This window comes from Microtus oregoni, unplaced genomic scaffold, assembly GCF_018167655.1.
Source record: "Microtus oregoni isolate MIOR12 unplaced genomic scaffold, Mior012 000060F_004, whole genome shotgun sequence".
Classification (NCBI taxonomy): Eukaryota; Metazoa; Chordata; class Mammalia; order Rodentia; family Cricetidae; genus Microtus; species Microtus oregoni.
Window position 1 is genome coordinate 143092 of NW_024543839.1, and position 24925 is coordinate 168016.

Consider the following 24925-nt stretch of genomic DNA (forward strand, 5'->3'; position numbering starts at 1 on the left):
GTATGCACCTTCACACTCATTAACAGGTACATGTACACATACACATGCAAAAACCATCATTTCTAGCCTTGTCTTAACCACTGAACTTGAATTCATGTGTTTAACTGTCACAAAGAAAAAGCTCTGAAACCTTATTACTAGTAGTCTCATCTTGGTTTCTTTTCTAAAACTTTTTTCTCTAGAACTATGTGTGTGTGTGTGCATGCATGAGTACTGTTGCCTAGGGAAGTTAGAGGCATTGGACATCCTGAAGCTTGAGCTTTAGAGTAACCATGACACATGGGTGCTAAGAGCTCAGATTGGGGTCCTCTGCCAGAATAGGGTGCTCTTAAGCACTGAACAATGTCTGCAGCCCCATTCTCTGTGTCTCATCCTCTGAGGAAATTAAACTGGATGTGGTGAGTCTCCTGTCATTCTATCACTTTGAAGTCTGATGCATTAAAATGTTGAGATCATGACCAGCCTGGGCTTCATTATAACTTGAAGTACAGATTCAGTGCCCATCTCAAAATTAATTCATTAATTGACTAATTAAAATGAAGCATGGTGAAGTTAAAGATTTTTTTCAGATTTATTTCATTAGAAGTTCTTGATTTTGCTCCTGGGTTGCCTATCTCTATAAAAAAAAGTTGAAGTACAGGAAATAAAATTTTATTTTAATTTTTCTTTTTAAATAATTTTCTGTACAAAAAAACGAAAGTGTGGCTCACCTGTCAACTCTAGGATGATAACAAGAAAATAAGTTCTCAGAGAGTCTGCAATAAATTATAGAATTTTCTTAAGGGCAGGAAACTTTTTCTGATGTCTCTAAAGAGTTCTGAGCTCAGGAAAGAGAATGTGTCTCATTTAGTAGAGTGATTATGTAAAACACTAAGGCCTTAGGCTCAATTCCCATCACTTGTACTAGGAGGCTGGTTGTAGTAATAGGAGTGGCGGGGCTGCGTCCCCTGCACCCGGCCACCCACATGGCTAGCTCTAGCTTATGCCCCGAAATAATTACACGGAAACTGTAGTCTTTTAAACACCGCTTGGCCCATTAGTTCCAGCCTTTTCTCGGCTAACTCTAGCACCTGGACTAGCCCATTTCTAATAATCTATGTAGCCCACAAGCTGGCTTACCAGGAATGATCTTAACCTTTGTCTGCCTGGAGTGGGAGAATCATGGCGACTCCTCAACTCAGCTTCTTCCTCCCAGCCTTCTGTTCTGTTTACTCCACCCACCTATGATTTAACCCATGAGGGCCAAGCAGTTTCTTTATTGCTTAACCAATGAAATCAACAGATAGAAAGATGACCCTCCTCCATCAGCTGGTGCATATACAGTCCTGTTACTATAGCTCTCAGGAGGTATAAGCACTCTGATCACAAACTAAAGATCGTCCTTGGCTATCCAGGGAGTCTGAAGCCAGCCTGAGATACGTGAGACCCTGTCTCCAAATAAACAAACAAAAAACGTAAATAAAAGTAAAAAAATGACTCCTGAGCTGGGAGGGGTACCGGTGTTCTGATGGTTGAACCCAAATGGCTCAGAGATACTGCCTGGTCCTTTCAGTACCTGGCATTGCTCAGTCTTGTCCTGTTTAGTGATGATATCAGGATCAGCTGATTTTCAAGATTAGCACAGCGCCACCCCACAGAAGCTACTCAATATAGGCTTGCTGAATGGATTTGTAAATAAACCATTGACTCACCCTTCCTTGGCAACAGATGGCAGCTTTCAAAAAGCTCTTTGTAAGGTTAATATCTTATGATCTTATCCTTGCAAGAAACTTTGGGTTATACCCATCTTTTTGTAATCATAATCAATCTGAGGATTACCTTTAAGATGAAGGTTATACTTAACTGTCCCCCTAAGGAAGAGTCTGAATATTGTGAGAAAATCAAGAGCAGTAACTGAAAAGGGGACAGCTCTTTACCCATCTGGGTCAAGCCCCTCCAAGTTTCAGAAGGATTCAAGCAGTCCAAAGATCACCATATACTGACAGACTTACATCCACTCTGAAAAAGAACATTTCTTTGGGGACAATTGTTCTGAGGACTCTTGCTTGCAAACATCCCAATATCAGTGCCTTCTGAAACTTACAGACAGTTGAGAAGGTGGATGACAGTTGAAGGGTGGATATGAGGGTTCTGGATGGATTTAGGTACCATACTTTGTGGTATGTCTGCATGGCATGATATGGTAAAAACAATGCTTTGTCCAGCTCATGGAATGTGCCAACCTACTCCCCTGCAGAGCTGACCTGCCTCACCCTATGCCCTAAGCTGACTGTTGTTCCCCACTTCCCCAATACCAACCTTCTTGAGTTTTCCTGGATTTATACATATGATCTACGAACGTCCATGCAGGTACATTTGCTGTGTTTAGGATACCTCCACTCAGAGATCATGGAAACGATGAGAATTTATGGTGTTAGTTAAATGGAGTCATGAGAAATACCCTTTTCCTTTCATTTATAGGTGGAAAATGCAAAGACGTAATTTAAGTAATGTCCCATAACTAGTAAATCGTTGAGATGAAATATGATCTATTTAGTGTCCAAGCCTATACATTATTTTTGGTTCTGTTAATTTTTTTTAATTTTAAAGTTATAAAAAAGCCATCTGTTAATTTGTCAAAATTTGGAAAGTACCATAACATTGTAAAGCATAATAGCACATGACTGTACAACCTAAAGATAAAGGCCAACGCTTTGATCTACCTCCTTCCCATCAGAAATTATCCAGTAAATACAACTTACTTAGTGCCTGTTTTCTGTAGAAAATTTCTTTAAAGTACAGTTTGTTGAATACCTTTCCTTCTGTATTAATAATACTCCAGTCAGGAGTGCCTACCAAAAAAAATTCTGTGAAGTTTTATTTTCAAATATTAGCATCTTATTCAACATGTAAAACAGATGCATACTTCTTCCTTAGAGCTGAGCATTGAGACCACTTCTAGCAGCTGCTAATATCAGTACAAAAAACTCCTTTTGTAGCAATTTTGAGTTGTGTTGAAGATTCAGTTCAGTTTTGCTGTGGTTCTGTGCAGCCTGTTTTCTCAAGACGCAGAAGCTTCCCACCATGACGTGGGAATCTCCTCTTCTGCTTTGTTTCCAAACCATCTCATTTTGCTGCTGCAAATCTGAAATTCCTATGTGGGCAGAAGAGGAAAAGACAGGTGACATCTCATGGGTTGGCTATGACATGATGATAGGTTACCTGGACTGTCTGCCCTTTGTTTTCTAAGCTGGAAGATGGGGCACTAACAGGCCTCGCAGGACAAGCACGGATGAGAGGATTAAGGGATGGATCAGGTGACATGGACTCCAAATCACCATGTGTCACTCATGCTACCTTGAGAGGTGTTTGCAGATTCAGAAAAAAAGTTAATGAAGTGAAATCGAGTGGGGGAGTCATTTACATCGTTCACTTAGGTTTTCCCCCCTTTTGAAAATGACACTTTAAAAAAGGGAGTGGGTGGGATTTAAACGTATTTGAAAGCCCTTGGGTGAGATGACAGCTGTCCAAAGAAAATTCCTCTAATCCAAGCAACAGCTATTCTAGCCATCCAGGAAATTCTGAAAGCTTTTGTTCACATGTTGAATTACTAAAGGTCGTTAGTTGGAGGTATTCCAGAGAACAAGTAAACCCAACCCATGATGATGTCACTAGAAAATCAAAGACCAGATCTGAGCCCCTCCTCCCACTGGGTGTGGCCTCTAACCATCCAGACTGCAATTGGCTCCGGCTCTGTACTCTGGGATATTTAATGATGAAGGAGGATGCACTTAAAGCCAGCAGGAGAGAGGTGACTAGGGAGATGTGATTTAGCTGTCCTCTTGCAGCAAAGATTAACTACAGACCGAAACAGGACTAGGCAGGGCAGGTGCTCGCTGTTAGACTCTGAAGAGACAATTTAGCCAGAAGGCTTTCTGTGTAGGCATCAGGACCGCAGAGGAATAAAAGGGGAGGCAAGGAGTCATTTTATGGCCCAATTATAGAGCTAGGAAACTCTCAGGGATTCAGGGACAATGAAGTTGGAGGAGAAACTTGAGCACACCAAGAGCTCTGTTAGAAGTTGTCAGCCGTGTCTAAATGACGCGCATCAGGCGAATGGAAAACAGAGAGCAAATGTGAAAGTGGAGGTCTATGAAAAGCAGGAAGCAAATGGCAAGGGGAAATGTCTCAACCTGTACACCTGGGAGGAGATCCAGAGACACAATAAGGAGACGGACCAGTGGCTGGTGATTGATCGCAAGGTTTACAATGTGACTGACTGGGCAGGCAAGCATCCAGGTGGGCATCGGGTCCTCAACCACTATGCTGGGGAAGATGCTACGGTAAGGACACCCTCATGACTCTCTCTCTCTCTCTCTCTCTCTCTCCCTCCCTCCCTCCCTTTCTTTCCTCCTTTCTTCCCTCTTTCTCTCTCTCTCTCCGTCTCCCTGCCACTCAATAGCTGAGATCTTGGCTCTCATCCCCAAAACACTGAAGTACATGCCGTGCCTGGGCTCCACAGTCAGTATCTCCTCCCAAACCACTTTTTCAGGATTCCTACCTATCTAACAAGAATCTAGAAACAAAATGGGACTTCAGAGTCTAACTGTTGCTCAATATAGTATACATTCATATGTCAATGGTGGAAATTATTGTGTTTTTGCATTCTGAATTTTGTACCCCCACCTCCCCCCGTGTGTGTTCTTTTGCTTCTTCTTGAAGTAGAATAACTGTCTTATAAATAGCAAGTTATAAATAGGTGATTAAAAACTGGGGTGGGAGAGAATGATGTTGACTTAAATGGGAGTTGACAGAAAGCAATTCATCTCATGGGCATCAAACATTTTTAATAAAAGTGAAAACCAAGAACTGCCTGGACTTGGAGAGTTTACAGTTCTCTTTTGCATAGCGTAGCTCAAGCAGTTTGACAAGAGTGATGCAATTCCCACTGACAGATGCATTCAAATGAGCCACCTTAGGTACTCTTGCCAGGGGCGTGCATGTTATTCCGTGTCACAGATGGTGTGCTTGATATGCAGAGGTAAAGCCGTTTACACAGCAGGTACTGATAGTGACAATGCTAAGCTTCAAGTTGTTTTGTTTTGCCTCAAAAGCCCTGTACATATTGTTCCTTTAAAAAAAAATGAAAACAAAAATTAGAGCCAGCAAATAGCTCAACAGGTAAAGACACTTGCCCTCAAGTCTGACACTGAGTTCAGCCTTAAGGAACTACCTGGTAGAAGGTGAAGACCAACTCCAAGGAGTGTTTCTTGACCTCCACATGCATGAGTTTACACACACACATACACACACACACACACACACACACACACACACATACACGTAATACATAAGTAATACTAATAAGAAAATATTTTAAATTTCATTCAATATTTGATAAAGAAGTCTGCCAGATTCTCTCAGTTTATTCAATGATCTTTTTAATCTGGGTGTGGTAGTACACATAGTCAAGAGGCAGAAGCAGGCACATCTCTCTATGAGTTCAAGGTCAATGAGACCTAAACAAAGAGGGCCAGGCCAGCCAAAGTTATATAAGATCCTGTTTTTAAAAATCCCTTCTTATATATTCTGTGCATGATATGAAAGTGTTATTTTCTATCATAGTACAGATAAACACAGAGTTTGAGGCCCTAATAAGCTCAAGGTCAGCCAATCTGTATAAGGCAGAACAGGAATGTAAGCTGAGACTTGATATTTTTGCATTCATTCATTTCATGCACAAGCAAAGAAGTTCTCTGACTGGTTTCTAGACATAGGACTGGACACACCTATATGCAGATGGGATGTTCTAGAAACAGGACTTAGTAGCTACCCAATGGATTTGTAAAGTCAGATTGTGATGCCATCAACACCTTTCCCCGTAAGTCTCAGTTTTCCTGAGTTTCCATTCCTCTTTACTGTTTAGCGTTTTTTCTTCTGTCATCTATGGCTTCATGTTCAGCCAGATGAATGGATGTCCAATCAAGCCCCGTCATATCTACGCTAATTCAGTTCTGATATGGTTTGTAAACCATGTTCCATCTTTCCTTGGGAGCAAAGGAGAGGGGCATGCTAGGTGTCAGAAAAGCACACTCAGGCAGAGTTCTAGAGACGGGAGGGAAGGAGAAGCAAAGCAGGGCAGTATGAATGAGAATCAGAGACTGACAATTAACGATTTCAAATGACAAGAAAATAAGAATAAATAAAATAAAATAGCCACAGTTCCTTAGCTAGTCCATCCCCTCATTCCTATAGCTCAGAGAAAGTAGACGACCTGGTTTGTTTGAAACAAGACCTTGTGTGTCTCACGCTGGCCTTGAACTCTTGACCTCCACCTTCTCTTATTTACATAGAAGCTCATTTCTAGGCCTCCTAAAAGGTGGATAAAAAGAACCTAAGTAGTGAGTACAGTAGTGTGGGGTCATTAAACCACCACTCGTTCATTTTTCCAAATCTTTGGTAGGAATGTGGCCTGATCTTTAGAACTATAGGTTTCAGAATGGAATAGGCTCAGTAGGCATTGGGAATCCACACTAGTTAGGGAGCTCCTGGCGAGAGTGTTTAAGTTCTCTAAGTCTCAGTTTCTTACACAAGGAGGTAATAATACCTTAATCTTGGTTTTATTATAAAAACTAATGGAGTCAAATAAAATGCCCCTTATGGTGCTCAGCAGAGATTACATATTCAACAAGTGATGACTTTTGCAGTTAATCATCACTATTCTTCCAAGATGGATTTTAATGCTCTCCACGACAGTTAAATAAACCTATAAAACAAAGTCGGCACATAAGCCTCTACTATTGTATGCGTGAATTATCTGGTTGTTTACAAGCTCTATAATTTTAAGCTTATGTTACAGGGCCAGTTATCAGAGTTTGTAGCTCGAGAGTTTTCATCCATGTGAGTTTACTGAGAAAATGTCAGTGACAGAAATTTCAGCAGGAAAAACTGATTATACAGAGTCTCATTTAATTTCACCATGATAGGTTATTTTGCAGTCTCTAGAACAAAGATTGCTAAGTGTTTTGATGACAAGATATATGTATGAATAAATATTTGTCCGCATATTTTATACTAGACGCTGATAAGTTCCAAGGGAATGAAGTGAAATCGTGATGGTAGATATACAGAGGTTGCAACATTTGAAATAAAGAAAGCAAGCACAGGTCGATCTGTTCATCTCTCAACATCAGACCTTAGAAGAGGCAATGTCAGGGCTGGAGAGATGGCTCTTGCCATCCAAACACGAGGGCTTCAGTTTGGATCGCCAGCACTCACTTAAAACGTTGGGCACTGAAACAGGCACCTGTAGTCCCAGAACTGGAGAGAGAGAAACGGGCAGATTTCTGAACTCTGCCTCTGAGTAAATGAGCTCCAGGCCAGGGAGAGGCGCAATCCAGGGAGAAGCGCCATCCAGGGAGAGGTACTATCCAGGGAGAAGCGCCATCCAGGGAGAGGCTTTATCCAGAGAGAGGCGCCATTCAGGGAGAGGTGCCATCCAGGGAGAGACACTATCCAGAGAGAGGCGCCATCTCCAAGGATAAGGTGGAGAATAACTGAAGAAGTTACCTGACTTCAGTCTCCAGCCTCTATACACACTTGCATACACACTCAGAAGGACGCTTCACACACACACACACACACACACACACACACACACACACACACACTACATACAGTCAAGTCATTTCTCATATAAGGGAGAGATGACAGAAGCTTACAGAAAATATGGTAGAGCGTTCTTCCACTATTTGGAGGGCTCTTACAGAGGAAAGGAATTATGTACAGCTACAAAAGGAAGAATCCATGTGGTTTGGGATGAGCTGAGCTGACAGAGGTGAAGCTTGGCTGAAGGGAAGAAAGAGTGTGAACAGACAGGTTGCATACATGTGACTAGTCATGAGTAAGTTACCCAAGTAGCTTAGGCATCCACTTCCTCTGTTTAGCATAAGGCCAGCCAAAAGTGCACACGTGATTGATGTCTGAGAAAGGCAGATGGGAGAGAGTCCAGGTTCTAGGAGATGAAAATGGACCGTGACAGCTAAGAGGAAGGGGTACATGAGGTCTCACGCTTCCTGACTATCTCTAGGCAGTTAATGGTCCCAGGGGTAGATGGGGATATTTTCTTGGGTTGTGCAGTCATGGATAAGGAATTTAAGGAATCCATACTGCTGTAAATAATCCCTCACTCAGGGTCCTGTAAGCAATCCTAATGAAATTCATTAGGTCATCAAATGAAAGAGATAAAAGTGAGAAGGAGAGAGAGGATGTGAGGGGGGGCATCAGGAGTGGGAGGGAAACAAGGGATGAATGCAGTAAAATTGTATGTTCGTAATGACATATATGGAAAATGTATGTACATGAAAATGCCTAATTAAACCAATTAGTATGCATAATTAACATCTGCTAGTAAAAACATAATTACAAAAACATGAAGAAAGAGAATGGACCGTGTAAAGGTAAATGTTGTCACTCTGAAAGGTCAGCCTGGCAATCAAGTAAAGAACTAAGAAAATATAGTTAAAAGGAAGGAGAACAAGATGGAGTCCAGCGAATAAGCTGAAAGTCCAAACAGAACATGGACAACAAGACTGGAAAGAGAAGATGAGTAGGAGGAACACTGAAGAGAGATAATTTAATAATTGAAGGGTAACCAAATAAGCAAGGAGGATGCAAGTCTAAATTGATGTGGGTACCTCACTCAGGCACCTGGCTGCCCATTATGGAGTGAGACCATCAGAAGAATACATAGGTCTAGGGGGTAGATGAAGAACGAAAGGATGGAAGCAGAGCAAGGAAGGGAGGAGAAAGGCGAGGGAGACAGAGAGGAAAGACTGGAGTTCAGAAGAAAGCAAAGTATAAAGGAAGACCTTCTGGTGGCAATAGGAACACCTGTGAAGGCACAGCCACCTCAGCCTCCCAGGTTGCAGCTCTTTCCCAAGGCAAAGTTGCATTCTCCCCAAAACTCAGTCTGTTTCCATCTCATCCTCCTCTCGCATACCAGGACTCTTGTGTAACACAGCCTTGAAGGGCACAGGTTCTGAAAAGGAAGCAGAAGAGGGGAAGGAATTGCCCAAGGGAAAGTAAGCTTGAGATTTGTTTTTCTTTTTTAAGTCTGTCTGAAACTCACTAGGTAGCCAACAATAAGCTCTTGCCTCCACTTCCCGAGTGCCTTGTTTTGTGACATTGAAACTCTCTCTGCTGGTCTTTCATGAGTTTATATTTGTCTCTTAATCCACAGCTTTTGGGAAATTTCAGGCTTTATCAAACAGGTCTTGGCCATTTGTTTCAAGTTTGAGATCTGACACTAAGTATATAACTAATAATAATAAAAGTAAGTTATCTATATCTGATTGCAAAGAATAAGCTCAGAGACACTAGGTTAGGTCCTGTGTAGATTGCATAACACCTGACTAAACAAAGAAATAATGAGCACACGGGGAGGAGTAGATTATTTGTGTGTATTTACATAAAGACTGAGGCTTGAGTAGGAAGGGCCAGGTCAGCAACGGCACTTACCACCAAGTCTGATCCTGCAGGGAAAAAACATTGACTTGCAAAAGTTGTGCTGTAGCTTTTACACACACACACCACCACCACCACCACCACCACCACCACCAACAACAACAAAACAATACTAACGACAAAATGATTAGGTAAAATTAAGTGCCAAACATGAAGAAGCCCACTCCTCTGCTGCCCTTCATTTAGAGGTTTTAAGAAGCAGGCTGTCTCTGAGTGGTTGCAGTTCCCTAAATTGCAGATTTAGCAAATGGAGTCCTTGGTATATTTCAAGCTTCCCATTTCACCTTGTTGCTTTGTGCAGGTCACAATCTATACATCAGTATTTAAACTTAAAAAAAATCAGAATTTTGTCTGAGGCTTTCTGATTTTACTGTTCTATTTCTGTGGGGAATTTTGTTGCTTTTCTGATAAAGCAGTAAGCAATCAGCCCTCAGGAAAGAGTATCCATAGATCTGCATCTTTCAGAGTACTTGGAAACATAAAGTCATGTTCAATACCACAACTTGTTGATATGATTTTTGGAAATAATCAGTTCCAAGATGAGCTGCAATATTATGCAATTTATGGTGAACTTGAAGAGCAGAGTGATGATTGAAAAGGGAGTAAAAGGTAGTATAGGGAAAATGGGAGCAGCCTATTATTCACGCTTCAATCATCCCGACTCCTCACGCAGAACCGTTCTGCCTACCTGCTTCTCATCTTTCCCTTACTCATCAGGGTGTATTCACGGAGTGTTTTATTCTAGGTGCAGTGGTAGATGTTAGGACTGCATCCATCGATGCCTAGTACACAGTCTCAGTTTCAAACACTCTCTAAAGAAACAGCAAGTATACAGTTTCTTTACAATGTAAGGAAAAGCTGTGCAGTCAGTGAGACAGACGGCTTCATAGGTAAAGTTGCTGCTGCCAACTCTGATCTCATGAGTTTGATCCCTGTGAGAACTGATTCCCTCAAGTTTTCCTCTAACATCCATGTGTGTGCCCACACACAATGAATAAATAGATAAATATGTATTTTATTTACAAATGAACCAACTGTGATGAGCTTTCAGGGGTACTTGTGAACAAGTTGCCTGAATATGAAGGAGTGGCCATATCTAATATTGGGATAAAATTGTAAGAAAAACTTTTGTGTGGAGAAAAATGGAAGAAAGAAGTGAAGGGAAGAGTATAAAATCTAAACATTCAGAGCTCTAAAAGGGAACAGAATCTTATTTGATGTAAGGCTCTGATAAAGAATATGATCTATGAAGCCTGAGGAGCCCAGATAGAACCAGAGGCAAAGTACTTCATGAGACAAACACCTAAGAGACTCTGTCGCCGTCTGTCCAGAAGATGTAGACTGATTTTAGTACCATCGCAAGGTCATCTAGCAGCATGTTTCTCAGGAAAAGGATTATAGACGCTGAAGTCTGGGGTGGATCTTTAGAGTGTTACTGCTCTTTTTAGCCCCAAATTTGAACACTAGCTCTGCTGCTCAATGTGGTATGTGGAGGAAAGAGTTCCATCCCATATTCCTAAAAAAGTCTGATGTCTCCCTGTACAAGAAGCAATAAACCTCACAGCAGTAAGTCCGTAACTACAGACTGGCATGCTCCTTGTACACAGGGTGCATTCTGAAAATCCTGGCCCTTCCCCTTCTCCTTTCACCTCTCCACGTCCTTCAGCAAGAACACACTTGCCCAAGAATGTGGGGAACAGAACCTGTTTTTGTGGGCTTCCATGTAATGATTTCACAACTTAGTATATGGATTCTGTTAGAAAAGCTCTGAGTGTTTTAAGATTAAACAAACTCTTCTTCATTGTACTTCCTCAGTAATCCAATGGGAAGGGTTCTGCAAACCCTTGGCTACTGTTCTACAAAACTCTGGGGCTCCTCAGTACCTGTCCCCAAAACACAGACTTCTGATTACCCCTTGGGTTCAAAAGGAACATAGTACTCAGAAAAATCGATTATCAACACAGTTCGAAACTGTGCTGGGTTACATCTTTATAATATGTGCTACATATTCTGAAATTATATTATTTTCTTCTGTACTCCGAAAACTGACCCACCAATATGTTTCCCCATTCTAACCTACTCAGAAACAGCAGATGATGATTTAATCAGTATAAATAACCATAAGATACAAAATTCACTCCCTTAACCACTGACTAATTCTTTGACCAGTTAATAAATCTAAGCTTTAGTATTTTCACAGAAGGTGAAAATTTTAAAACATCAGCCGGGCGGTGGTGGCACACACCTTTAATCCTAACACTCAGGAGGCAGAGACATGTGGATCTCAGTGAGTTTGAGGTCAGCCTGGTCTATGAGACCTAGTTCCAGTTAAAACAAATTAAAGCATCTTTGAAACAGTGCAGCCCATTGTTGTCCAAAGGTTCTGTGAGAAGTGTGTACCGTAGAATAAAGTTCGAAAGGATCCTAGAATCCTATCTATGGACCTGTTGGTGAAATCAGTCTACAAAGTTGATATTGTAATGCTTCTGATACCATATTCAGCATATACACACGTTCTCAGACGTAGGCTTATGCAAAGTCCTATGACATTGGAGATGTAGGATTCAATATATTCACTCGTATAATCAGAGTCGACTCCACAGTGATTGTTAGAGTATATCATAAAAGCCTGAATTTCTACGTTAAAGAGAAGGTAGGTAGTGAGTTCCCCCCACTAGTGGAACATATAATAAAGATGGTTAAAAAGTACTGTAAAGTGAGACCTGCCTGGAAAAACGGTCTTTGGTTAAAAGTAAATGTTGCTTTTGTAGAACTCAGTTCCTAGCATCCATATCCAGCAGTTTACAATAGCCTCTAACTCCAGCCCCTGCAGAGCTGAATCCAGTCACTCACACCCTGGAGGCCCATATTTCTATATGGTATGGCAGCCAGGCTCTAAAGCCATAGTCAGTATCTGAAATGGTCACGTAACCTTCCAGACAGGTGGTCGCTAATCTAACAAAAGGTCAGGATGTGGTTTTGCTCCTTTCTTAGTAATTTGGAGAATGCCTGATAGAGATGCTAATCAAGCCTACCTGACAGCTAGCATACAGAGCCAGATAGGTAGATGTGGATGTAACTAAAAGCATTCACCTGGTTACCTAGGAAACAGAGCACTAATAATTCTACCCCTTAGTTTATGTTTTGATATATAAGGCTGTTTGGAGAATAAAGCAGGAGGAATTCTCCAGGATGTGAACTCAGGACTTCAAGAGGGATCACTGAGAATCTCCCTCCCAATAAAACCGTGTGAGTTGTCTTTATTCCTGTGCCTTCACGCCAGTCCAGAGAGAGATAGTTTATGTAGGGGTCTGGTCAAGAGAAATAATTTATGGTCCGAGCTAGCACCGGACCCAGACAACACCCTTATGCACATACCCAGACATATGCATATACATAACTGATAATGAGATAAATCTTCTTTTTTGTCCATTTTTTTATTGAGAAAAGGAGAAAAAAAAAGTTTCCACCTCCTCCCAGCCCTCCATTTCCCTCCCCCTCCTCCCACCCTTCTCTCCCTCCTCCCACTCTTCTCCCCCTCCCCCCACTCCTCTCTCCCTCCCTCTCCAGTCCAAAGAGCAGTCAGGGTTCCCTGCCCTGTGGTAAGTCCTAGGTCCTCCCCTCTCCGTCCATTTCTAGGAAGGTGAACATCCAAACTGGCTATGCTCCCACAAAGCCAGCACATTACGTAGGTTCAAAACCCCGTGCCATTGTCCTTGGGTTCTCATCAGCCCTCATTGTTCGCCATGCTCAGAGAGTCCAGTTTTATCCCATGCTTTTTCAGTCACAGTCCAGATAGCTGGCCTTGGTGAGCTCCCAATAGATCAGCTCCACTGTCTCAGTGGGTGGGTGCACCCCTCGTGGTCCCGACTTCTTTGCTCATGTTCTCCCTCCTTCTGCTCCTCATTGGGACCTTGGGAGCTCAGTCCAGTGCTCCAGTGTGGGTCTCTGTCTCTATCTCCATCCATCACCAGATGAAGGTTCTATGATGATATGCAAGATGGGGAGAGAAAAGGGAGAAGGGGAGAATGGGGGGAACTTGGGGAAAAAGGAGGATTGGGATAAAGGAAGGTTGGATAGGGGAGCACGGAAGCACAATTCTTAGTTAAGGGAGCCACCTTAGAGTTGGCAAGAGACTTGAACCTAGAGTGGCTCCCAGATGCCCAAGCCAAGGTCCCCAGTTAGTTCCTTGGGCAGCTGAGGATAGGGAACCTGAAATGACCCTATCCTCTAGCAATACTGATAAATCTTCTTTTAAAATTACTATTTAAGTCAAGTGGGTGGAGGCACATGCCTTAAGCCAGACACTCAGAAGGCAGAGACAGGTGAATCTGCGTGAGTTTGATGCCAGTCTGGTTCCAGGACAGCCAGGGTTACCCAGAAAAGGTGCCATAGAGTTAATATATGCCAGTCAACATCCTAATCAATTCATTCAAGCTTCATAATAACTTAGGAATTGAGTGGCAACTGTTACTACCATTTAGGAAAGAAACTATAAAATATATATAAGGCAAAAATACGTAAGGACCAAGTTTCACAGCCTGTAAACAGCAAAACCCGAACTGAGAAGTAGGAAGGTTGGCTCCAGGGTCTGCTTTTTGCCACCTGTACTGTGCAACAGTCACTGTTCCAGAGTGTTTGTATCCCATTTATATACTCAAGGTACAACTTTGGTTTTATTTCTTCAGTTGTAAACACAATGTCATAATAGCAAGAAACTAATCATCTGTATCATAAAATTTCTTTACCTCCCTCCCAGAAAAAAACTATAAAAATACTTGGAAGGACTCTTTTACTTCCAAACATACATAGGATATGCTCCTCTGCTTCCCGCAGTAATGTGGAATTGCTACTTAGCAACACTGTTTCTACGGAGTGATGAGAGTCCTTTAATGCAGAATACAGCTGGGAGGATATTACTTTAGACAGCACAGGGCTCAAGGACTGTGCTCCCCCAATCATTTGTGTCTTCGTTCTAAGGTGTTGCTATCAAATCTAGTCTGCCGTTGTCTGGAATAACTAATTGAAGAGGCCTCATTCTTCTGAACCTTAGTCAAGAGCCAAGAGGGAGCCCTTGATAGAAAATGTAATTTGTGTAGAGAGCTTGTTTACTGCATGCCTTGGACAGCTTAAGAAACTGTCACATAAATCTTGATACTGGACCTTGAAGACTCACCCTGGCTAATTAACTTAAGCAACTCTTCCTTCCAGTGTTTAGGAAAAGAAGCAGTGATGCAATCAATGTTCTAGGAATTGTGTCTTTAGACAAACAGAGCCTGCCCTGGGTGGGTCACCAGCCTCATCCTCTTCTAGAAGAGTCTCAAGGATAAAGTTGATGAATCACCTTGAAGCACCACATGAGATTAGAAGCAAATGCTCTGTAGTCCGGTCTGTACTGTTGCTACTTTGGGTCCGGGATGGGCAAGGAAGGAGCAGATCTGAGGATAAACACTTCTTCTGGAAGCTTCTAACATACATCTCTGCTTTACAGGATGCATTCCGGGCCATGCACCTTAATCTCAGTACTGTGCGGCTGTACCTCCAGCCACTGCTCATTGGAGAACTTTCTCCTGAAGAACCCAGCCAGGAGAAAAACAAAAATGTAAGTACAGCTGCAGGATCCACGGGCATATAACAACTGCGGATAAGGTATATTTCAAGGCCTAGTTATTTTTTTCTGTGAGAGTATGAATCTGTAGTGAAGTATGATAGTTCCCTATTATTTTCAGGGTGTACAGCCTAAGACTTTCCCTGAAATAATGGATGATATGAGCAGCATCTTCAAGCAGTATGAAGCTAGGAGAGTAGTTTTGACTACCAGGATGTCTGTTAAGTAAGTGGACAGAAGGTGGTAGGTTCATGAGGCTGTGGATGAAGGGGTAATTGAAGTTAAAGACAGAGTGGAGCAGATGGCAGGATATTCCATCATTATGCTCAAAACAAGGCATAACTTGCAAACTCTGGAATTTTCTTTTTAATACATTTTGACCAAGGATAACTAAAAGTAAATGAACCCACAGGAAAGAAAGAGGGCACTTTTCCCCTTGTATTGAAGTTAGACTCATTTCTCATATGATATTACCTAGTTATAGTTTTCCCATCTCTCTACTCCTCCTGCTTCTGCTTGTCTTTACCTTTCCATCAGAATACACTCCCTTTCTGTCTCTCATTAGAAAAGATCAGGTTTCTAAAAGATAATGATAAAATATAAAAACTAAAATATGAGATAAAATTAAAACCACCACAAGGACCATTAGTTTGTACAAGACAAACTAACAGAAGGAAAAGAACCCGAGGGAAGGCACATAAATCAGAGACCCATGCATTTACACACTTGAAAGCCCCAGAAAAACATGAAACTGGAAGACATAATGTATATGCAGAGTACCTGGGGCAGATCTGCACAAGATTTGTGAATGCTTTTGTCTCTGTGAGTTCAAAAGAGCTTTGCTCAGATTGATTTAGAGGGCCTTGTTTGCTTGGTGTCCTCCATCTCCTCTGGTTCTTACACACTTTCTGCCTCCTCTTCTGTGAGGTTCCCTGAGCTCTGAGGGAAGAAATATAGAAAAATCCCATTTAGGACTGAGCGTTCCAAGGTCTCCCTCACTTTCTGTGTAACGTCCTGCTGTAAGTTTCTACATTTGTTCCCATATGAAGGTAGAAGCTTTTCTAATGATGTCTGAATCAGAGTATAGCAGAATATCAACAGAAACACTATGTTTCATGGTTTTGCTATTATATTATATCAGTATTATTTGGTTTCACCCTAGTTCTCTGGGCTGTCTAGTCTCTGGTTCTTGGCCAACCGGCCCTTGTTGAGTTGAGTTACATCTCATGGATTTAGCCTTAATTCAAATCAGACATTGACTGGGTTACTTTACACAAACTTTGTGACATCCTTTCTTAGCATATCTTGCAGGCAGAACAACACTGTAGATCAAAGGGTTTGTGGTTGGCTGGGTGTTTACATTTCTCTTTTGGTAGCATGCAGAGTACTTTCTGTACTAAAGATACTGGAGTGTAGAAGTGAAGGCACCAGCTCAGCTTTTCCATGTCCAATGAGCTGTATAATGTTTTCCTCAGCAATGAGGTCTTGTTACCAGTTTGAAGAGAGCAATCTATTGTCTCAGCAAGAGCCTAAGTTATCTGGGGATTCCCATTGGACCTTGTTGGTCAAAAACTCAATGCACGTAACCTAATCCTGATACTGGAAACTTCATTTGGTGACAGGAGATGGTCATTTGGGGCTCCTTCTTCCCCATTATTTGACAATTTCTTTTAGATAATCTTCATATATGGTAATCTTTTAGGAAATTTCTATTGTATTAGTTTTCTATATTGCCTCTCAAATGTCACTCAGTTCTGTCTTTCCCCATCTTCCCTCCCTCAACCCCATTTCCCCTCATCTCTTGATCCTTCCACTCCAGACCCTCACCCATTCATTCATAATTATCTACTGTAGTTCCCTTTTCTAACAAGAGCTATATGTTCCCTCTAATACCTTACTCTATATTGTAGCTTTCTTATCATTGACTGATATCCATATCTAAGTGAGTACGTACCATTTTTATCTTCCTTGTTCTGGATTAACTCCCTGAAGATATTTTTTTCTAGTTCTATCGATTTCCTTGCAAATTTCATAATGTTATTTATTAAGTTGCTAAGTAATACTCCATTGTGTAAATGCACCACATTTTCTTTATCCATTCTTCTTTTGAGAGACATCTAGGATGTTTCCAATGTCTGGATATTAAGAATAGAGCAGCAGTGAACATGATTGACAAAGTGTCTCTGTGGTAGTAATGAAGCATCCTTTGGGTATATGCCGGCAAGAGTGGTATAGCTGGATCTTGAAACAGATGACACCTATCTTCCTGAAGAACCACCACCCTGAATTCCATAGTGGATGTCCAAGTTTGCACTCCCACCAGCAATGGAGGAGTGAGTTCCCCTTACTCCACATCTCCTCCAGCATGAGCTACCACTTGTTTTATTGATCTCTAAATAAGTAGACTCTGCATATTTCAAGTATCATATTTTTCCTTGGAAGATTTTCTCTTTATTTTTATAATTTCAAACATATATCTAATGAAATATGATCATACTTTATTATCATAGCAAAGCAATGGAATTTATCGTACTTCATCCTATACAAGGTCTATGTCTCTAAGCATTAATTCATGCCAGGCAACTTAGACCTGGTTTTATTTCTGTGGCTGTTTTTAATTATGTATTTGAAGCCTAACTAACCTCTGTTGCTTGGGAACAGAGACTATCATCTCATTTATTCTTGTGTCCTCCAAACTGCCTACACAGGATCAGACATGCAGCGAGACCTCTACAATTAGCTGTTGAATGAAAGATGTAAATAAATCTTAACCATGGCCCTTTTTATGCTTAGGGAAATTATCATTCAAAAATAAAAAATTGTGTTTTCTGAACACAGCTACTTTATCAAAGAACTGGGCCTCAAAACCACTTCTCTTTGGCCCAGTTTACTAACTGATCCCCAAGATGATTGTTCTTTTTTTTACTAGTTTGAGTGTTTTAAATACTGTCTTCTAATGCTTCTACATGACTAGAACATTGTTGGGATGATTTTGCCTAAAACGTAAAAGGATTTTACTTAATAACAAACAATTAGCTTGCTTGAAATTTATCTCTGTAGAAATTTAAATGTGTCCAGTATATAACCGGAAATCATCTATACAGAGAACTGGCTCATACAGTACTATGAAGTTGACAGTAAAAGCACCCAACAGCACAGTTCTGTCTAGAAGACTGGACTCTGAGGCTCACCCTAACCTGCTCATTTCAAACTCTCAAACTTCTCTGTGTCCTATTTTTTAAATGTAAAATAGTGACACTACCACTACCTTTTTGAATTATTGGGACCGTAATTCAAAAGAAAACATCTAAGATAATAAAATTGTATTTAAAACATAGTAAATTCTCCATAATAAAGATATCATTATCATGAACACAGTGGTGGTATCAGAAGTTACAAACCTCCATACATGTCCCCGTGGCTTGTAGCAGGTGACGATCCTGTGTTTAAAAGGGATTTTGATCCTGCTTAATGTGCTGGCTTGGTGGGAGCCTAGCCAGTTTGGATGTTCACCTTCCTAGATATGGACGGAGGGGGGAGGACCTAGGACTAACCACAGGGCAGGGAACCCTGACTGCTCTTTGGACTGGAGAGGGAGGGGGAAAGGAGTCGGGGGAGGGGGAGAAGGGTGGGAGGAGGGAGAGAAGGGTGGGAGGAGGGAGAGGGAAATGGGAGGCTGGGAGGAGGTGGAAACTTGTTTTTTTTTCTCCTTTTCTCAATAAAAAAAAATAAAAAAAAAAGTAATAGCAAAGGTTAATTGCTACTCCTAAAAAGTTTGCGAAAGGCAAACAAATTCAGCTAGCCTTTGAGGGATGGTCAGTTTTTAAACTATTGTTCTTCTCTGAGAACTCAGGTTGATTGAATTTTGAATTTTCTGTTTCACATCTGTGTAGCTACTGAAGCTACAACTGTAGACAACTGGCAAAACTGAGTGTCAGAAGGTGTACGCTTAAGTCCAACATCTGACGTTGGCTTGATAATTATTTTGAGGCAATTGCTCTTCTGAATTTTGGTAACCTCCTATTCTGTAAAATTTTACTGGAAAAGAAAAAGCCAGGAGAAACCCTAGAGACAAATTAATATCAGAAGCTAATTAAAAGTGCATATGGCCAGCAGAATTCCAATTTGATGGTTGTTGGACATAAGCTTATGGACATTTGGGCTGACAATGGGACCCTTAAAGGTTTCATCAATCACAAATACACCCACATGCATAAAAGAATGTGAAATCCACAAACAGTTAGGGGATATGTTTAAACTAATTTGGCCTAAATAAAGCACCATAAGCTCCTTCTATAATTTCACAGTTTGGTGATTGTGTAACCCAGGAACTAGGTTCTGTGATACTTCTTATTCATCTATCCATCTCCCAGAAGAATAAGCTTCTAGATATCTAGATGAAATACTCTCACCAGTAAAATGGATACATAGTGTATGTTGCTGAAAACAACACAAGTCGGTCTCCTTTAGCTGAGGTTCACTTTCAATAGTTTCAGTGAGCAACCAAAGTTCCATAACATCCCATACAAAATTCTAGAAAGAGCCGATGTATTCATCTTCAATTATTCTGAGTGGTACGACAAAATTTTTACCATCCTCCTTTGTTCTTTCTAGGATATGAATCATCTCTTTATGCAGTATAGTCAAAGTGTGTAATCACCTACCCATTTATCTTTTTAGTCATCCTGGTTATGAGGTGGGACTCTCTTCGGTTTCAAACATACACTGATAATTTTGATGCGTTTTCTCTGTGGGTAAGGAATCTACTGTTCAGGGTTTTACGCATTACAGAGTTCTTCAAAAACTCCTTCCATCTTTCTCCTGTTTGCTTCTCCTCTGTCCCTCCACACCTTCCAGGTCTTCTTCTTTCTCCTGCTATAAGGGAGAAAGAGTTTTTAATGCGAACCTATGTGACACGACAGTGCTTTCCCTACAGATGAATGTGTTGATTTCTGTGTTTCAGTCAGAGATGGTTATGCATGAGCATGTCATTCTTGAGCACATAAAGAAACTCGGGCCAACTCTGAGCCTTCGTAAGAAAAATTAGGGGCATGATATCACTCATAAAATTCCATATTCTAAACACCTAACTTCTCAGAAGTAGAAATCTATTATTGGAAAGTTGTCCCTGAAAATGAAGATTTAAGATGTGTATTAAAATGTAATTAAAATGTTAGACAAGCATCATTTCTCCTCATTTTAACTCTTTGCTTCTAAATGAATTACTTTGAATTTTCCATAAACAACTGTAAATGTTAGCATGTCGCACCCATTTATCTTCCCAGCCCCCGAAGGAACTAATCCCAACCTTGAATGTTTGTTTCACAGCCACAGTTGGTGGAAGATTTTCGGCAACTGCGCAAGACATTAGAGACCATGAATATGTTCAGTGCCAACCTGGGGTTCTTCTTTCTCCACCTTGCCCAGATCTTGGTTTTGGAAGTCCTAGCATGGCTAATACTACGTCATTTTGGCAGTGGCTGGACTGTTACAATACTCATTTCTTTTCTCCTTACAGTTTCTCAGGTAAGCAGGTGTCCTAAGCTTGGGCAGCAGCCTCAGACAGAAGCTTGGGGTGTTTTCATCCTTTTGTTTTTCATTTGAAAGCATCATGCATGCACTCAATATATTTTGATCATATTCAGTGCTCACTATCCCCTCCTAGCCCACTCAAGACACCACTCATTGTATCTCCCTGCCAACATCATGCCCATCTTTATAAATGATATTTTTTATCCCACTGAGTACAGTTAGCACTGCCCATATGCACAAGGAACTTTGCAACTTCTCTAACCTCCTTCTCTTTCATAGGCTCAAAGTTCGTTTTTACAACATGACATAGGACACAATTCCATGTTTAAGAAGTCCAAGTGGAACCGCCTGATGCACAAATTTGTAATGTGTCACCTCAAGGTACAGGATGTGAGGGATTATGATGGAGATTGGGAATGTAACCCTTAAGGCAGGGGTTGTTCTGTCCTGTATGTTCACTTGAAGCAGCAAAAAGCATTAAGTAAAAATATCTTTATAATATAGGTTTTATAATCATTATACTTAATATAACATTGCAAAATACAAAGCAAGATCAAGTTTAAGTTTTAAGAAGAATGTGTTTAGTGTTTATTTTTTTATGACTGATAAACTCTTTGGCTCAATTCACATTGTTCTCAGGAATATTCACAGAAGAATGTTTGTATCCTTAAAATCTTGATATGTTCTGGAAAATCATGAATGAAGATCTTCTTAGAAGAGACGTGAAGATTTTCCTTAGGGGAATTCATCAGATCTAATCAATCCTGGAAAGTTGAGGCTGAGTACATACAGGAAAAATGCTATCCCAGAAGACATACAAAAACTAAGATGAAGAATAGCTGAGGAAGGCTAGGTGATTCTATTGAAGAGGAGGATTGCAAGACTTCTGCTAGAGTTGAAAATAAAAACAGGCATTATTCTCTGAGAATGAAATGTGCTATCCTACACAGCAATAGTGAGTTCACATAGCTCTTTACTAAGCTTCTTGTGTGAATGAGTGAAAGCACAGATGAACAGAGATGACAGAACTGCACTGTTAAGGGCTTTGTCTCTGGCAATGCTCAGTATGCCATCATATTACCATGTGCGTCTCTGACCTTTTGTAACATCAGGAGATGAGTTGAATCTCAGCTTTTCTCTAAATGTTTACAGTTTAAATCAAGTATTCTGACTCAGAAATATGTACTCCCCTCCCCAAACAAACAAACAAACAAACAAAAACCATCTCAAACAAATCCTTTCCTTCAATCCCTTCAAGATAGATCCTCCTAGGGAAAGTCCTCAGGCACTGAGTCACCTTGTTTTTTCTTCTTTAGCGCAGTCTCTTTATATTACTTCTCAAAGACATTCACTTGGTTTTCCAGCCTGGAAACAGGCAATGCTTACTTCTCAAGGATATTCACCTGGTTTACCAGCCTGGAAATAGGCAACTAATTAACAGAGCAAAGAGAACTGAAGAGGATGCTAGAGCCAAAACCCTGGAGAGCAGTGAGTCGCTTGCAGCCATGTATAACAAATGATAAGGAATGGTTGAGCTCAAAGGAGATAAAGCCAAGTGCGGAGCTGTCTCCTTTGAGTCTCATTTTTGAGTCTTACACATAAGACTCACGAGATTGATAGTACAGAATCCTACTTTTCAGATAAGAGGAATCTTTAAGGGGATTGACTATCTAAGCCAATGTCTGCAAGCTGGCTATTTAGAAAAATTCATACCAGACTATTAAATAATACAGGCCAGAGTGGAGCTCCTCAATTTGAACTATCATTTGGAGGAAACTGAAGATCTTGGTAAATGTAGGTATGCCTAGACCACTAAAGATGGTCTGATTTAATTTATTTTCAGCAAGGCCTGGGTGTCAGCGCGGGTGAAGCTCTTTGGAAGCTTTGTGAATAATTCTAACCTAGAGCCAGCACTGAGAACTACTACTCCAACAATAGAACTGGGTCACTTTGAACAAGTTATTTAATGTTTTTGAACGTTAGTTTCTTTGTTGAAAAGAAAATGAAAACAGATGGATAAAAGCTTCAACCTGTGAGATTATTGGCAGTTATATGTGATATTTGAGTAGCAGGTGTAACAGTGTTTAGAAATAATCATGGAAGCTATTGATAATACAAGGAACAATATGTTCACAACCAGAATGAGGATCTAGAATCAATAAGAAAAATGTTTGATCATGATAGTACTAAGAAGTAGCCTATACGTCCGACTGCCATTGGGTTACAGAAATCATTTGTTCTTAGCCACTGTCTCTCTCATTCAGCTGATGGAGCCATGGTTAGACTAAGCAACAGAGCTGAACTTGCATTCCCATTAGAGACATGTCTGTCCCTCAAAAAGCAATTGCCACATTATATGACAAGATTTTTTTAATCAGAAAATTCCTAGAGTCATGTTCTTCTGTACCTATATCCACCTTTGCTAAGTAGATACATTTTCTGGATTCACTCTGAAATATCACAAAATAAAAACATAGGCTTTGTTTTTTCTGTCACTATGAGATCCAGGTAGTAAAGCTGCATGTGTTCCCTCCCCTAAGCTGAAGAGACAGAGGAATTAAAAGTCACTTGCCCTCAAGCTAATTAGAAGTTGGTTTGGTACCAACTATGTGGAATTTTCCGGTGAGTTCTACCCTTACTGGCTCTTTTTAGAGCCAGTGTTTCCCCGCTAATCCCAATTTACACAAAGGTCTTCCCATGCTATGTCTCTAAAAAGCAGTTTTCATAGTTTGAAATGTATGTATCTTTGACGACTCCTGACTTGAATGAGAAAATGGGAAGTGGCTCTAAAAGCAGAGCCTTTTAGCAGGCAAAGCCAGTGATTCATGAACAAAATAAACATAGGCTTCAACATGTACGGAAGAGAAAATTGCTTGTGGGGTGCTGAAGTGGGCGGGAAGGAGATGACAAAGAAAATTATATGCAGCAACATCCCCGCCTCTTATGATCATTACAACTTTAAATTTCAACACTAGGCCTAATATCTTTCCCCCCATAACTCAGAAAAGCATGGGTATTATTCAGCATCTTTCCAGTGTGTGTGTGTGTGTGTGTGTGTGTATGTGCATGATGTTTATAGTACACAAATAGTCAAATATCCTTTCTGAAAATGAACCATGAAATGTGAAATGTCTACATACATTTTGTATTTTGTGTATTACAGATCCAACATTCTTAATTAAAAACTTAAATGTGAAATGTTTCTAAATCTAAATATTTTTAACATCAAAATGATACCAGGAATGGAAAATTCCATATCATCGAACTTTGATTCATGCCAAAATATTCTTTAAAATGCTAAATAAATTTATCTCCAGGACAAGGTATATGGGAAACAAATGAGTTTTAGATTTAGATTTAATTCTCATCTCCATATCTCACACTGTATATGTACAAATATCCCAAAGGGTCTTTTTTAAATGAAATTAAAGATATTATTGACCCCTGAGATAGACATCAGGTAACATTTTTTTCAAGATCTCCCTATATGAAAATTTTACAAATAGTAAGAATCCTGTATCATTATAGAGATAATGGAGCAGACTATTCCATGTTTAAGACCTGACCTGACATCTGTGACTATATTCTAAAGATATGGTGGAAAGGAAGAGGAAGAGCTGCATCCATATCCTGGTTAAGGATATTTCCTAAGTCACACACCTAGTAGATGTCCAAACAAGAATTTAAATTTCATTTGACATCAGTCTAAAGCCTAGATTCCTTCTCCTGCACCAAATTAAGGACATAATTTAGAAATAAGGAATGACCTAAGTAAGACTCACATAGAACTGTCTCGGGTAGCCAGGCATATGGCTGAAAGTCCTCTCCTGCCCATGAAGAACTCCCCTTTGTCTCTGGTAAGAATGTTTTCCAGACACGGGGTTCAGGTAGAACTGGTTGTTTAGTTCACACCCAACATTATGTTGGCCACTGTTCTAACCTCTAGGGCTTTTTGCTATTAAGATCTGTTCCCAGATCTACTGTGCATCAAAACCTGTCTTCCATGATACCAGTTACCACAGGTAGTCATTGCCTAAAAGGGCAGTCAGCTGGTGAAAGTAGCCAAAATATCAGCTGTGGGAAAAGATAATTTAAAAAGAGAATCATTTCTTATCATGCAGCATTTTGCTGTCAACAGTTCCCATTAGATTGTATATTACTAGTGTGGGAACCTCTTATTTCACACCTTTCTTAGTATCCTAAGTGCCTGCCTAGCTCAGAATCTGACATACTTCAAGATGATTAACCAATGAGTGAAAAGGGGAATGACTGTGTAGCCTG

At 40.5% G+C, this 24925-nt stretch overlaps 1 protein-coding gene across 1 annotated transcript in view; it reads left to right on the forward strand.

The window, feature by feature from the left end:
• Positions 1–4013: 4013 nt before the first annotated feature.
• Positions 4014–24925, forward strand: part of LOC121439129 (fatty acid desaturase 2-like protein FADS2B) — a 34735-nt gene continuing 13823 nt past the window's right edge. The window contains exons 1-4 of the mRNA XM_041639636.1: positions 4014–4322; positions 14996–15106; positions 20441–20638; positions 20924–21025. Coding sequence (XP_041495570.1) covers positions 4014–4322; positions 14996–15106; positions 20441–20638; positions 20924–21025 — 720 coding nt within the window. The remainder of the gene's footprint in view (positions 4323–14995; positions 15107–20440; positions 20639–20923; positions 21026–24925) is intronic.